Source organism: Panthera onca, chromosome D1, assembly GCF_046562875.1.
Source record: "Panthera onca isolate mPanOnc1 chromosome D1, mPanOnc1 haplotype 2, whole genome shotgun sequence".
Taxonomy (NCBI): Eukaryota; Metazoa; Chordata; class Mammalia; order Carnivora; family Felidae; genus Panthera; species Panthera onca.
In genome coordinates this window covers 99,494,538-99,510,274 of record NC_138348.1, presented here as the reverse complement: position 1 = coordinate 99,510,274, position 15,737 = coordinate 99,494,538, and the positions used below count along the sequence as shown (strand labels likewise).

The 15,737-nt window shown below is 55.1% G+C and overlaps 1 protein-coding gene across 2 annotated transcripts; it reads left to right on the top strand.

Moving 5' to 3' along the window:
* Nucleotides 1-1,268: 1,268 nt before the first annotated feature.
* Nucleotides 1,269-14,670, top strand: IL10RA (interleukin 10 receptor subunit alpha). 2 transcript variants are annotated; one of them, XM_060604865.3, is made up of 7 exons: nt 1,269-1,430; nt 3,199-3,313; nt 3,907-4,091; nt 4,983-5,149; nt 5,769-5,919; nt 6,762-6,883; nt 10,075-14,670. In XM_060604865.3, the coding sequence occupies exons 1-7, from the start codon at nt 1,364-1,366 to the stop codon at nt 10,996-10,998; spliced, it is 1,731 nt and encodes a 576-aa protein (XP_060460848.2). In that variant the 5' UTR covers nt 1,269-1,363; the 3' UTR covers nt 10,999-14,670. The 2 variants fall into 2 exon arrangements, with proteins under 2 accessions (XP_060460848.2, XP_060460847.2); XM_060604864.3 differs by having other exon boundaries at nt 3,193-3,313.
* Nucleotides 14,671-15,737: the final 1,067 nt, after the last annotated feature.

Below are 15,737 nucleotides of genomic sequence, written 5' to 3'. Positions count from 1 at the left end.
GGAACTGAAAAGTCATTTCAGAAGGCAGCCACACCCCTTGGGTCATGCCTGGATACTTTTGGCCACTTAATCTTCCAGTTGGGCAACAGAGAGTGCAGACAACATTCTCGCACATTACAAACCCTGGAACTCTTTCTCCCAGCTGATCTGAGGGTGTGGCAACAAGAGCTGTCCGCTTAGGGTGGCTCTCTGACTGACACCGTGTCCTGCCTCCCTATACCACTCTCCACTATCCACATAGCTGGGGCATCCCTGACCTTCACTAATCATCATCAAAAAGTGAGGTCTTACTAGCCCTACAGTAGACCCTCAGCCCAGAAGAGGACTCCCTCCCCAAGACACCCACATGCTCTTAAGCAGGTGTCACCACACAACCAAAGTGAAGTGGACAAGTTTGTCTCCCATGCTCTCACATCTTCAGTGCACCTGGAGTGAAGTGTCGTTTGAGTCAAGTGATACCGAAGCATGAGTAACGGACAATATGCTACCAGTCCCCCAGGAGTTTTATAGGAAGGCAGGGAGGGAGGGAGGGAGGGAGGGAGGATCGAAGAGAGAGAGAGGAAAAAAAGAAAGAGAAGTAGAGAAGAGAAGAGAAAAGAGAAGAGAAAAGAAAAGAGAAGAAAAGAAAAGAAAAGAAAGGCTCTAAATGTGAGATTTCAGGCAAGAGACGGAAGCCAAAAGCAGCTGAAGGAGGCCTCGGACACCCCTCCCAAACTATTAAGTCGGGTAGAGGACCGCCTACTTTACCGCTGGCTTGGCTTATAACCCTACACCCAGGCACTAGGGCCACATCGAGAGTCACACACGTGTCCTAACAATGTTGCCTGAGCGCCTGGGGCACTCTCCTCCCTTCCCCAGCTCCCCAGCGAGCGCCTGGCCTTGGCCACAGCTCCAATCCCAACCCTGTTTGTCCATCCCGCAAAATCAGCTCTGACACCCTCACCCCACCTTCCGCACCCCCGCCCAGACTGCCCGGGCTGGCTTTAACGCGATCGCACTGGGCGGCCTTGGAAACCGGGAGCGGAGGGCTGGGAAGCGGGGAAGGGACGCCAGAACCGCGTCCCCTCCCCGGGACAGCCCTGTGCCCGCCCACTCCCCCACCCCCGCATCCTCCCCACCCGAGTGGGCGGGGAGCGCAGAGCTGCGGGCTCGGGGCTGAGGGCAGCGGCCCGCGCGAGCATCCGGAGGCGCGGCCTCGGGGGGAGGGGGGCGGGGCGTCTCGGGGCCCCGCCCCTCTGACGCAGCCTGGCGGAGTGCGGGCGGGGCAGCCCGCCAGCCCCGAGCGCTCAGAGGCAGAGCCGCGGAGTCGCGGCTGGACGCGCGCAGCCCGGCTCCGGCCCCCGGAGGATGCGGCGAGCCCAGGATGCTGCCGCGCCTGGTAGTGCCGCTGGCGGTGCTCCTCAGCCTGCGCCTCTGCTCCGGCGCGCACGGTAAGGATCGCAGCCCGGCCCTCCCATGCCCGCTCCGCGCTCGCCCGGCTGGGCTGTGTGCGTGTCCACACGCGACCCCCGCCTTTCGTCGCCCCTACGTTAAAGTTGTGCGCTCCACGGGGAACCCCGTCTGGCTGTCCCTCTGGGGAGAGGGGAGTCCATTGTCCAACACCCCCCCCCCCGGAAGCTCCCTCATTCCGGCAAGCCTGAGTCTTAGGCTCCCCGTTGTGGAAGGGTAAGAGCATTAAATTGATGGGGGGTAAGGGGGTGGATAGAGAAGTCAGATAACACCCCCGCGCCCGGCTTATTGTCCATCCACTTCCAGGCCGATCAGAAATTTAGCCTTGGCCTTTTTTGTTGTTGTTCTCGGCCAGCTAAGACTGCTTCCCCCCCTGGGGAATGACTTTGATTCCCCATCTGACTCCACCTTCCCTTAGAGGTCCACTTAACCTGTTTCTTCCCCGTGCCATGCCCTGGCTCATCCCAGCTCTTTCCCCTCACTATCACCTGTGGCTCCATCTGATCATCCCCTGCTTCTTCTTTAGCCCCTAACGTGCTCCCACTGCCACCTGCCTCCCCCTACCTCCTCCCACCCCTTAGCTCAGTCTTCTAACCCAGCCAGCTGTCCCGGAAAGTTTCTGCAGGGGAGCCGAGACCAGCCTGGAGAGAGAATGAAAGGGCAGCGAGGTGGCGGCAGGGAGAGCAGGGACTGAAACCGCGTCTACACCAAAATACAAAGTAAAACATGCAGTCAGCCGTTCACATGATCGAGAGCTGAGTCGGGGACACGCAGCCCAAACACCACAGAGACCCGCTGCATTTTTCACTTTCCATCCAATGTTCTGAAATCGAAACACAGCCTTGAGGATCAAAGACATTGTAAGAAAGAAAGAAAGAAAGGGACAGGGGAAATATACTCTGTGCGAATGACAACTCTAGAAGTATTACTACAGATGGTGAGAAACTAAAGAACAAAGGAAGCCTGGGAGAGTGGCTGGCAGACTGAGAGACATTAAGGGATCAAGGAGGAGAGAAGAGGGATTGACTGGGTATTGGCCTTGACCTACCTCATTGCACTTGAGTGGCAAGACTCTCAGCATAGGTGTATTTATTACATTCTTACAAACGAGAGGTCTGGTGAAGTTAAGTAATTTGCCCAAGTCACCCTGGCAAGTTCATTTGAGGCCTCCTGAAGTTGGAGTTTCCCCCTGGTGAATGGGAGGAGCAAAGGGCGGAAGATGGGAGTTCGGCTGTGGCGTTGAGTATCTCGCCGTGGAGCCAAGGGTGCTGGCTCTGGGTGGAAATGCCGTCAGCCCTGTGTAGAACCAAAACTGCTTCGTTCTGTCAGCCAGCCTAAAGCCCTTCTAGAAGCGGGGGAATGGGGCAAGCGCTCAGCTTGGGACTGCCCAGGAGAGCTGTGAAGAGAAACAGATGCCAACAAGCAGGACATCTGTGTACCCCCAAGAACTGCAGAGAGGAGCCCTGGGGCTGGAGCCAGACCCATCTGGATTCACCCTGACCCTCACTCACTCCATTGACCTTGGGCAAGTCACCTAACCTTTCCGTAAAATTGGAGTACTAGATGCCTACCCTGGAGGGCTGCTGGGATAATTAACTGACACAACATAGAAAAAGTACTTAGCAGAGTGCTCAGCTCAAAGGACTCGATAAATGGAGGCTGTAAGATTGATGGCCACCGTCAGCCTCGTTATCCCCGGGAGGCGGGCTCCACCAACTCTGATATCCACACTCTTTGCCCCAGGAACAGAACTTCCCAGCCCTCCATCTGTGTGGTTTGAAGCAGAATTTTTCTCCCATATCCTCCACTGGACTCCCATCCCGAATCAGTCAGAAGGCACCTACTATGAAGTGGAGCTTCTGAGGTATGGAAAGGGGAGATGGAGAAAGGAGAGAGGTGGGTGCGGGAGGGGGTGGAGCCATCCCCTTGCGCTTTCCTGGCACGGGAAGATAAATCGGTCTTGTCATCGAAGTGACTCCAGGAAGGACCCTGGTGCATATCCATCAGTTGACGAGTACTGATTTGAGTCTCGTGCGTTGAGCAGTGCGCTGGGAGCTCTGGGGTGAAAAGGCCAAGGTGTTGCCTTTACCCTCAAGGTTTTTTCCATCTTCCTGGAAAAACAGGAAGTGCATCCATAACATGGTCGGAAAACAAGTAAAAGCCCAAAGGACTGCAAATGTAGTCGGGAGAAAGGAGAAATGAGGCCGTGTGGCAGTGGGTAGCAAGTCTTCCTGGAGGAAGGGGGTGTCCGTTAGATGTTCCAATCTAAGAGAAATTGGTATGCGGTTCCAGAACCAAGAGAGAGATTCTTGCAGTTAGATGCCCTGGGCCAGAGAAAATGCCCTGAGGGCTGGACCATCGTTGAGCTCTCTCCCCGGGCCCCTTGCTTTCCTCTTAAAGGAGGTAGGTTTGAGCACAAATTTCCCTACTGATGCTCTGATCCGGATATCTCCCCAGGTATGGAAGAGACTCCTGGGAGTCCACCCCCAGCTGTAACCAGACCCTGGTGCTGTCCTGTGATCTCACTATTATGACCCTGGACCTGTACCACGACAGTAGCTACAAAGCCAGAGTCCGGGCAATGGCTGGAAACCGGTACTCCAACTGGACCAACACCAACACCCGCTTCTCCCTGGATGAAGGTGCTTTTCGAAACTCCCCTGGACCTGGAATATGGCTTTGGGGGTCCCTTCCTGCCAGAAACTCTAGTCTAGAACTCTACTCTGCTCCCATAGCTTGCCATCCAGCCAGGCTTCCTGGCCGGGCACCGCGTTGCCCAAACAACTAGTCAGGACTTTTGGGAAGATTTAGATGAAAGTAGCCAAGTTGTTCAAGATTTAAAAGGGAACTGGAGTTGTTTATCCTACAGAAGAGAAGTCTCGGGGCGAGTTGGAGCAGCTGAGTCACAAGGGCCAGACCTGTGTACTTACAGAGTTCTGGAAGAGGAAGTGAATCCATAAGCTCTCAGCATGGGGCAGCAAACAGTAGGCCGAATTAGATCTAGTCCTCACCTGCTTCAGGCTGAATTCCCAGGGGTCAGGGTGTGAGGCTTTGAGGCAGGGAGATGCTGATGAAGAGTTGGGGGTCTCTCTTTCTAGAGGTCAAAGGGTAAGCCCCAAACTTGATGGGATTCTTCTATTCTGCAAATTGGAACTGACCATACACTCTATGTGTGTGGTGAGCCCACTCTCCAGAATTCAGAGCCAGGACCAATGGTCTCTGAGGTCACTGGCTCCCAAATGCCGGCCCGCAGGCCAGTGTTCAGCTGGCTGCAGAAATATTACCCGGGCAGCGTGTTTAAAATAAATGTTTCCAGGGCCCAGTTTCAAAACTTGAGATTCACTGTGTCTTGAGTGGGCCTGGGGCATCTATATTTTTAATGTAGCCCCCAGGAAGTCCTGATGTTCTGCTGGGTTGCAAACCAGTGGCCCAGGTTTTAGGGCGGGTAACGCTGGACTCTAGAGGCCAAGCACGGGTGGGGCACCCAGGCCCTCCCCAGCCCGCCGGCCTCATGATTTTGCCTCCCCGCTCAGTGACTCTGATGGTTAGCGTGAAGCTAGAGGTGGACAACGGCATCATCCTCGGGCGGATCCAGCTCCCCAGGCCCAGGATCGCCCCTACGGGCGACACTTACGAAAGCATCTTCCAACACTTCCGAGAGTACGAGATTAAGCTGCGCAAGGTGCCGGGGAACTCTACGGTATGGACTTCCCCGGGGCCGCAGCCCCTGGGCTCCCTGGGCCTCCCTGTCACCCCGGGCCGGCAGGACCTTTTGTGCACCCGTGGGGGACTTTGCTGGCAGAGTAGAGGGCGGTCATGGGGCGGGGAAGGGAGTCGAGAAGCCCTCGGTTAAGATGCACCTGCCAGGTGGCAGGGAGGACCCTGCCTGCTAGCACCAGGCACCATGCCACACATCTGATAGCTGTTAGTTCCGACACCCTTGCAGGTGGATATTTTACTCCCTTTTGAAAGTGGGGAAATGAGGCTCCGAGAGGCTATGTGATTGCCCATGGACACCCCGTATGTGGGATGTCTGGAATCTGCCAGGAAAGAGGAGGCTCTTTCCACCATTTGATTCCAGCCCCTTCTAGAAAGGTCCTCAGTGTCCCGTAAAATGTTCCACTTCTCTTTTAGTACGAGATAAATCATGTTAATCACAGAGATCTTGGGCTGCATTGATGATAGCGGGTTTGTGATGTTTGAGAAAGGACACTGAAGAAAGGTCGGCCTGGAGCATCTCTGACGGCTCCCCAGCTCTCGGCTCCCGCAGCCCATGAGCCAGGGATATTTTGTTTATGGCTGTGTTGCTTTCATTTCAGTTCATAAAGCAGAAGATAAACCGTGAAACCTTCAGCCTCTCACCTCCTGGAGAACTGGGAGAATTCTGTGTCAAGGTGAAGCCATCTGTGGCCTCCCGAGTGAACAGGGGGCTGTGGTCCAAGGAAGAGTGCATTGTGCTTACCCGACAGTGTGAGTCTGCGGCCAGGGCTGCTGTCTGGGCGGGGAGGGAGGCAGGAAGGGCCTCACACAACCAGAATAGCATCGGTTGAGGGCTGCCGATGCCATGGGCGCTCCTCCCCACAGCCCTGTGGGTGAGCTCCTACTGTCCCCATTTTGGAGACGCGGGAACTGAGGCTCTGTGGGTATAAACAACTTTCTAGGACATGGTGGCAAAGCCAGGCCTCTTGCTTCTGCTTCCACTTGAGCACAGCCGTGCTTCCCAAGAACCCACCCCCACCCCAGCCTACCTCCGCCACCTATGGTCTTTCCCGTTTGTTACATTCCTCAGCCGTCCTTCCTTGGAGCTGGGCACAGAGGGCCTTCTAACCCTGCCTCCCCCTCCGAGGAAGCCGAACTGAGCTGCCCCCTGCCACAGCTGCTGAAGCCAGGCTCTCCGCAGGTGCTGTGTCCTTCACAGTCATCTTATGTGGGGAAACGGAGGCTCAGAGAGGCTGTGTAATTTGTCCATACCCTCACGGCTAGTGAGTGCTGGAGCTGGGACTTAGCCCAGGTCTGGCTGCTCCCAAAGCCTCCATTCTCACCCGCTGTACCACCCTGCCCCACCGTTCCACGTGCCGTAGCGTGAATCGAGCGCAAAGCCGGAAGCCGAGTCAGTGTGCCTAGTGAGGGAATCCTTCAGGACAGAGGTTGGAAGGCCAGGCAGGGATTCTCAAGAATCCAGAAACATCTAGCTGTATAGCCTAGAGGAAGCCTGGGGGATCACCTGGGCCCCGCACTCGGTGGCTCCCGGGAGCCACCCCTCCAACGTCCCACAACTGCCGGGCCACAAACACGTCTCTCTGGGCCTACAGATTTCACCGTGACCAACCTCATCATCTTCTTCACCTTCGTCCTGCTGCTCTGCGGAGCCCTGGCCTACTGCCTGGCCCTCCAGCTGTACGTGCGACGCCAGAGGAAGCTGCCTACCGTCCTGGTGAGTCCCCAGGAGGGGCCACTATCCCATCCTCCCTAGCCGCACCAGGGCTCCAGGAGGCAGCGGGCTCCCCCCAGACGGTCCGTTCCCTCAGCCCTGACGTTATCAGCAGGCACCTTCTCAGGGACCACGGGGACAGAGGCAGGGCTTACATGCAGAGCCCGGTGCTGAGAACATTATCTTCTAATAGCCCCGATAAGATCCATACTGAGTAGTCCCAACCCCCAAGGTGTTTTTGTTACTATTTACTATCATCGGCCATGGATCAGCCCCTGTGCATTAGTACCTCTGAAGCAGGTATTATCCTCATTTTATCTTCCCCTATGGGGAGGCATAGAGTGACTGTTCCACGCACAGGGGTCACAGGGCCAGGAAGAGTCAGGCCGAAGCCCAGTCTTTCCCCCCACCTACCGGCTGGTGACGACGAGTGCTCCGGAAGAGGGAGAACTCAGGCCTAGAAGCACCCACCTAGTGCTGCCACCAGAGTGGCAGAGAGCAGAGCGGGTGGTAATGCCGAGGAGGTCATGGCCAGGGTCTCTGACCCTCTTCCAGAGCGTCTCGTGCAACGGCTGCACCTGTGCGAGTAAGCCAGCATCTCCAAACTGTCCCGCCCGTCCCGCCTGGGATTCAGGCTGCTCCAGAGCTTGCGGCCACATCCCCCCAGCCGCCATCACTGCGATAGCTGTGGGCTGTGCTGGGGAGGACCGGCCCCATCAGGGAGCCAGGGGCCCTAGGAAAGGCCACAGCTGGAAGGGTATCCCCCCACTCAGAAGGATCCCAGGATTTCTGGGAAAAATAAGAAGAGAGACACAGGTCCTCTGGAATGATTTTGAGTAAGAACTCCAGGAAGTGGGGAGGCAGGGAGAGAAGCGACTGCCTGCCCTACTTAGAGCCTTGTCCAGGAAGCAGAGGACGGTGTTCCTGTGCCCTGGGTACCTTAGGAGACTAAAAAGTTCTCCCTTGTGTCTAACTGAAGTATGTCACTCATGGCTCCTTCTCTGTACTCTGGGGAGATTCAGTTCTATAAACGTGTATACACTGGCCTGTTTAACACGTACTTGGAGCATATCCGATACACAGGGCCTGGGGCTGGGATGGGGGAGGTTTAGAGGTGAGTGCCTCATGGCGGCTGCCCTTCGGGCTGGAGAACCGGAAAGCAGAGGGGTGGGGGAGGAGTGGTCCTGGTAACTGCAGCGGGGATTCCTAGCTGGGCATCAGGATGAGCGTCCAGGAAGAGATGAACAAACCGGCAGTGGCCCCTGGTCCCAAGGGGCTTGATCACAGCCTGTTGGGGCAGCGGACGTATATATATTCTTTTCACTCTAATGCAACCCAGTGAAATCGACACAGATCCAAAATGCCAAAGGAGAGGACAAGCAACCTCTGGGGTTTTGCTCCTCTGTGACATCTGGATCACAGAATTGAGCTCTCCTTGAGAATTTTTGCCTCCTCAAGATAAAGGCAACCCAGTTCCCTTCATCAAATGATCACGGCCATTACGAACTCTACCAATAACTTCTGGCACCTTCTAGCACCTTCACACTCACTTGCTTAGTCCCACTCATTAGCTGTTTTGATCTGATCTTTGGACAAATGGGGATTTCAAATCAGGCCAGCAGAGTACAAATCCCAGGTTTGTTCTTTGCTGCTGTGACTTTGGGCATGTCATTTAACCACTCTGAGGTTCCATTTCCTCCTCTAGGAAATGGAGAAACAACACTTCCTTAGAGATGGGAGCATAAAATTCGATTCACCGAACATTCACCGAGTGCCTTCTATGTACCAGGCACGGTTCAAAGCATTCTCCATGCATTAACTGCAACATGACCAGACAGGTACTGTCCTTATTGCCATTTTACAGGCAAGACACGAAAGCACAGAGAGGACAAATAATTGAGCCAAGGTGACATGGCTGGCAAAGGCAGAGCTGGGATTTGGGCCATGGAGTCTGGTTCTAGAAACAGCTGTCCTTCATCGCCAACCTATAGGATAGCAATAGGAACTCAACCAGTAAGAGTTGCACTGGAGTCAAAACTTACAAAGGGAATTAGGGCAGATGTGCAACAGTGAGTCCGTCAGTCAGTCAGCAAACCTTATGAGTGCCCAGTATGTGCCAGCTCAGCTTAAGTGCCAGGAACATTGTGGCAAACAAAACTAGGCAGGTCCTGCCCTCAAGGTGCTTGTATTCTGCTGAGTGTGGGGAGTTTGTATCGTGGGTCTTGGTAGGGGGCGGAAAATAAACTAAAAAATAATTCCAGGAACCAAGTACTAGAAAGAAGTAAACTAGGTTAATGCTGGGGCGCCTGGGTGGCTCAGTCGGTCAAGAGTCTGACTCTTGGTTTCGACTCAGGTCATGATCTCACATTTCATGAGTTCGAACCCTGCATCAGGCTCCACACTATCAGTGTGGAGCCTGCTTGGGATTCTCTCTCTCCCTCTCTCTCTCTCTCTGCCCCTCCCCCTCTTGCTGTCTCTCAAAATGAATACACTTAAAATTTTTTTAAAAACTAGGTTAATGCAGAGACCGTGTGGAGCACTGCTCTAGCCAGGATGATCGGGAAGGCCTCTCTGGGGAGAGCTGAGCTGAGCTGAGACCTGAGTGTTAAGGAGGACACAGCCGTAGAAAGGGCTGAGAGAAGACTGTTCCGACCACAGGGCATGGCATGTGCAAAGGCCCTGAGAGCACCGAGCTGATGCGTTCCAGGGCAGAAAGAACCCCAGTGTGACCGAGACAGAACAGCAAGGGGGAGAGGGGTTAAGTGACAGTTATTTAAACGTGAGTTACAGACTTACGGGCTATTTGTAGGTGGGTTACTATGTAACACATTCCCTATTTTGGGCCATCATCAAAAAAAAGCTTGGCACTCACTTCTAGATGTATCCAAAGGAATCCGGCCTGCTCTCAGGTGTGGAAAGCAGTGCCGAGGGAGCCGAGAACATTCTCCGCTCCCTGCAGGCTCCCATCCCACCTGCCTTTCCACCCAGGCTGTGAGCACACAGGCCTGAACCAAACTGAGAATTGCATTAAGAGGAAAGGTCGGTTCTGAAATGACAACAAAAAGCACAGGGACCCCTCGGTTACAGCGGAGCCTCCCTGGGCTCTCCTCCCGGACCCGGGGCCTCACCTGCAACGCTGGAGTGGGTTGCTGCAGGTGACCCTTGTTTTTCTCACTCTGCCCTCTCCCCTCCAGGTCTTCGGGAAGCCCCATCCGTTCAACTTGGTCCTCCAGCTCCCCTGCCCAGAGCCCCAGGACACCATCCATCCCCTTGACGAGGGGGCCTTCCCCAAAGTGTCCCCGGAGCTGAAGAACTCAGAACTGCACGGCAGCACGGACAGCGGCTTTGGCAGTGCGAAGTCATCCCTGCAGAATGAGGGGTCCCAGTTCCTCCTGCCGGTCCCCCACCCCCAGGCGGCGGGGACTGTGGGAAAGGGGGCGCCCCGGGAGCCGGAGAGCAGCCGCAGCGGTGGCAGCAACAACAGCACAGACAGCGGGATCTGCTTGCAGGAGCCCAGCCCGAGTCCTGGCACCGGACCCCACTGGGAGCAGCGGGTGAGGAAGAGCAGCCAGGGCCAGGACGACAGCGGCCTCGGTCTAGCCCAAAACTCAGAAGGGCAGCCTGGGGATGTGCAGGGGGTCTCAGACTTGGGCCGTGTCAATCCCCCAGGGCCTGAGGTGCCTGGGGAGGAAGACCCAGCCTCAGTGGCATTCCGGGGCTACCTAAAGCAAACCAGATGCACACAGGAGAGAGCAACCACGGCAGGCTGCCTGGAGGAAGAGCCTGCCTCGACAGATGGCCTCGGCCCCAAGTTCAGGACATGCCTGGATGCCGAGGCAGGCTGGCCCCCGCTGGCCCTGGCCAAGGGCTATTTGAAACAGGACCCGGGAACGACTCACCCTGCATCAGGGACCCCAACCGGACAGTGGAGTCGGCCAACTGAGGAGTGGTCACTTCTGGGTTTGACCAGCTCCAGGGACCTAGGAGCATCTGACCGCAACTTGGCCCATGACCTGGCCCCTCTGGACTGTATGGCAGCCCCAGGTGGTCTCCTGGACCGCTTTGACTCAAACCTGGTCACTCTGCCTCTGATCTCCAGCCTGCACTCGAATGAGTGACTCAGGCTAAGGGGCTGCTTTTGATGTCAGCCATACCCTTCCTGGACCAGGAGGAGGGGCCGCAGGGGTCAGAAGTGACTCGTGAGGCCAGTGTGAGCACTCTTCTGCAAGTTCCGGAGGTCCGGCCCTCGCCAGGCCCAGCAGGGCTGCCTGAGGTGCCCAGGGCAGAAAGAGGCTATCTCGTTATACTATTGCAGGGTATCCAGATGGCACTGGCCGGTTATGCAGACAGGGCCCCAGAGACTCTGGCAGGACCAGGAAGGGCAGGGCGGAGATCTCCTCCCTTCTAGGGGCTCTTCCTATACTGTAAAAGAGTCTTTGCTCGGGGGAATCATAGGGTTTTCTGGAAATGTGGTGAGGCCAGCTATGGTGGTGAGGGCACCAAGCTAAAGTCGGTTCAGACCCAGCCCTCCCTGGCTAACCATGTGCCAGGGCCTCCAGCAGAATGCAGTGCTGGGAGGGTGGGGGCATCAGAGCCTCCCTGCAGGGTCATTTCTAGGAGGAAACAGGAGGACCCGGAGATCAGGTGTGGTCTCTAGGATGGTCACACGGAGAATCTTCCAGACTGGCAGTCCTCCCAGGCGGGGAGCTTGTCACAGAAGATCTTCAGATGAATCTGCCCTGGTTAGCCAGTCTACCAACCACCATTATGGAGCCACAAGGGGACGAAGCCCCCGTGTACAAGCCACTCACTACCCCACCCTGTGGCCTCCACCATCTTGCTGACAGCACTGGAGAAGCCGTGGCTATTTGTACCGGTCACTGGTCAAAACTCAGCCCTCCAGGTTGTCTGTGGACTTGGGCACCAGCTCGCCTGCCCCAGAGGGTCCGGGTTGGGACCTGCACTTGCGTTTACTGCTAACACCCAGCTCCAGACCCACAAGACATGTGACTGCTCTCTCAGGGTTCAGCTGTGTGCGCTGGGACCAGCCACAGTTGGAATAAGGACTCAGTCTCCAGGGGGCCCCTCCCCGCTGGACGTTAACCAAGCTGGCCTCGGGGGTGACTCCGGCCCGGTGTGAGCCTGGGCTGGGAAGAAGCAGACCGTAGAACCCACGTCTGCAGAGAACCAGCTTCCTTCTCACGCTGAGGACTAACAGATTTAGCAAAAGTCCACGGTGTCGCGCTGAGAGAACCATCAGAGAACCTGGGCCCAGAAAGGGGGCGGCTGTGGGCCCTGCGTCCCCACACTCAGGGTTAAGATTCTGTCTTCAAAGCCAGTTTACAGTCTATGGGCAAGGAAGCTGGGAGGGGTGACAGGCCTGACAGCCGCCCCCGAAGAGTCACCACTCGGCCCTACATCTTTCTGTGGCATTCCAAGAATAGACAAGCGGCTCAGAGAATCCAGCCAGAACCGCCCCTGCTCCCCCACCACACTCTACCAAGAGGTTCTCAGGTATCTGATGACTCCCTCTGCACACTGAAGCTTGAGGAGCTCCTCAGGGTTCCCTCGGAAGGTTTATTTATTTATCTTGTTCCCTTATTTATTGAAGAGAGAGCACCGTACCATGAAAGAATTCTGGGTATTTCAAGAACCCGGTTCTGACCCCCCTGGTTCCAGTTCTGACCCCACTGTGCGTAGCATTTCCTCATCTGTAAACTGAAGCGCCTCGGATTCCTCATCTGCAAATCTAGAAAACCATGCCTGATGCGTTTCATTCACAGGGACGTGAGTTTCCACCGAGGGGGTGGGTATGAACGGGTCTTAAAAGAAAAGCTCTGTACGTCAGTGGTGTATGTTTTTTTTATTTCAATAAATTGTCAGGACCACAGGAACCTGGTGAAACCAAATTTCTGATGACACGGTGGCTGGTGGGAGACTCAAGTTGTTGCTCATGGAGGTTGATAAGGAATAAAATGTGTGATGTCGCTTTAGCAGGGACGAAGACTTAGGCTCAAATGGGACACAGGTCTGAGCCCTCGTGCTAACACGACGTAATGGGTATGTAACGTAAGAGATCATGACACTGTATGTAAGTGAAAGAAACATTCCTTTGGAAAGCTGAAAAGGAAACGTAGAAGACAAAGGTTTTTTGTTTTTGTTTGTTTGCTCTTTTTGAGAGAGCATGGGGGTGGGGGCAGGGGCAGAGAGAGAGGGGTCAGGGGATCCGAAGCGGGCTCTGCACGGGTAGCAGAGAGCCCGACGCGGGGGCTCGAACTCAAAAACCATGAGATCATGACCTGAGCTGAAGTCAGACGCTCAACCGACTGAGCCACCCCGGTGCCCCCAAGGCAATGTTTTGAGTGTGGATTCTGACCACTTGGAAAAGAGAGCAGACCTTCCTGGAGCCCTGCCACCTGACCCCTTCGACCTGGAGGTGTGACCCACGGGTGCTTCTCATAAGTGCGGAAGCCATCTGCATTTGATTCTGAAAGCAACCTTCTCTTTCCACGAAAAGCCACACGTGGGTTTGACTCTCTCCCCAGGCTCAGCCCGGCAGATGGAGCAAACTCAGGGTCAGGGCCAGGGTCTCTGGTGCACTTTGCCCTTTGTCACAGCCTGGATCCTCGAGGAGGTGAATGGGGACACCTCATCTCCTTTCCCCTGGGTTATCTCCAATGACGCTTCTCCCCATTCCACTCTGAGAAAAGCAGCCATTCTGGGGAAGTGCTGATCCTATCGTCTTCAGAGAACTTGACTAATACCATGCCATTTGGGACCTGTTCAGACTTCTGCCCCGGAGGCCTCCCTGTCCTATTCCTAAGAAGTGTGGATTTGGCCACTTACTCCTGGAAACAAATGTTGCAGATGGCTTCAGCCCCAAGGAAAAGGCCCCCGAGGCAGGCTGGGTGGAGAGCGGCAGAGAGGTGAATACACAGATTGAGAGAGTAAAAGGAACCAGCAACCGTGGACAGTTCGGCTGGAAGAGACCAAACCCAGAGCAGCTTGAAGAACGGAGTCCCAGGATGTGGGCTCACCTGCTTCCCTTGTGACGCATGAGTGGGAGTTTGTGCTGGGTCCCCTCTGCTTTGAAGCCCCTCTCTGCCTGCGCAGCCCAGACAGCCAGGGCTCGTGGGGCAAACAGCGATCTTCCAACAGTCGGTGCCGAGATGCTCACAGGCTTCTCGGCAATTTGGATTCAAGTCCCCAACAGAAGGCCCTCTTTGTTCTTAAACTGAGTAATCTCCCTCAAGGGCTTTTCCAGGCTGAGGAATGTGTGATTCTGCGTTTCTGTGAGCTAACGGAACTTCCTCTTACCCAGGAGATGGGGGAAATGGACCCACGTTGACTGAACAGGAAATTCTATTGAACTGTTTTCCCAACTTTCTAAATAGCTATGTCAAAGAATCTGCCTTGTCTTCCCCGAAGATCTCTACCCCTCCTCACCCCACCTGCAAGGCACACACTATCACAGAACACACACACAGTCACGGGGTCGCGAGGGTGGTCATGGCCGCAGAGCCCACACTGACCCACTGGGTGGAAACTGTAGGAACCCCACGTGGGAACGGCGGAGAGAAGGATGCCATGGGCCATGCCCAACCGGGACAGAGCACTTGTGACTGAGAGAGGGAGTGTTTCGGGCAGCTCGGGCAGATTTTCTGAAGCCCCAGCCTAGAGGACACCAGGTAGTAGGAGGCATGACTCATCCATTTCCTGTAGTGCTTCTGGGTTTCAGGGTTTCTTTTAAAGCAAATCCACAATTTAAAATTAAATGCATTTTTATTAACCATTCACAGCACCTTTCCTCACTAGCCGCTTCATCTTAGGTCCGCATGGCTCCCATAAATATTCGACAAGGGTGGGGGGTACCCGATAAACACTCTTGACAAGGAAGGGTTGGGTCAGTGTTTTAAAAAGATAACCCTGGCCAAAGCACATGGCATGAGTCAGAAGGGACAAAGCAGGATGTACTGAGACCTGGCCAGAAGCACTTATAGTCAGCATTTCATTTCTTCAAGAAGCATTTTTAAGCACCTACTATGTGCCGGATATGGTGCTCAGCCCTGGTCCGCAGTGAACAAAAGAGGTGCAGCTTCATGGAGGAAGCCATCTGGTTACGAAGATGAATATCAAGCTAACAGACTGACAGATACATCATTACAATCAGTGATAGGCGCCCTGAGAGGAACAAAGATGGAAAAAGGGATGGTGGAAGCAAGAGGAGGGGAAGGAAGAGGCAGCTGTCTTCTTTTGCTCAGGCTGCCATAGAAAAATACCACACCCGGGTTGGGGGACGGGCTGAATAACAGACATTTCTCATAGTTCTGGAGGCTGTAAGTTCAAGATCAAGGTGCCAGCCAATTTGGTTCTTGGCGAGGGCTCTCTTCCTGGCTTGTGGATGCCCCCTTCTCCTTTGTCCTCACTAAAGGAAGAGGGAGAAAGAGGGGAGGGGAGGTGGGAGGGGAGGGGAGGTGGGAGGGGAGGAGAGGGGAAAGAGAGGGGGAGGAGAGGGGGAAGAGAGGGGGAGGAGAGGGAGTAGAGAGCGAGTGCGTGCTCCCATTAAGCGAGCTCTCTGGTCTCTCTTCCTCTTCTCACAAAGACACTTATCCCACCATGGGGTCCTCCCCCTCATGACCTCATCTAACCCTAAAAGCCTCCCAGAGGCCCCACCTCCTAATACCATCACATTAGGAGTTAGGGCTTCAACACGTGAAATTGGAAGGAACACATTCAGTCCGCCACAGGGTTCAATGACAATCCGATCCAATGACAATACTGAACAGGGACAGCAGGAATGGAGAGCAGGTGACCGATTCAAAAGGCATTCTGCGGAAAGAACTGGCAAGACTCAGTG

What these genes read in the sequence shown, in the direction of transcription:
- IL10RA (XM_060604864.3), top strand. Translation starts at nt 1,364, where the DNA reads ATGCTGCCGCGCCTGGTAGTGCCGCTGGCGGTGCTCCTCAGCCTGCGC. An exon ending in CCTCTGCTCCGGCGCGCACG is followed by an intron (nt 1,431 to 3,192) that starts GTAAGGATCGCA and finishes TCTTTGCCCCAG; the next exon opens with GAACAGAACTTCCCAGCCCT. An exon ending in CATTGTGCTTACCCGACAGT is followed by an intron (nt 5,920 to 6,761) that starts GTGAGTCTGCGG and finishes CTGGGCCTACAG; the next exon opens with ATTTCACCGTGACCAACCTC.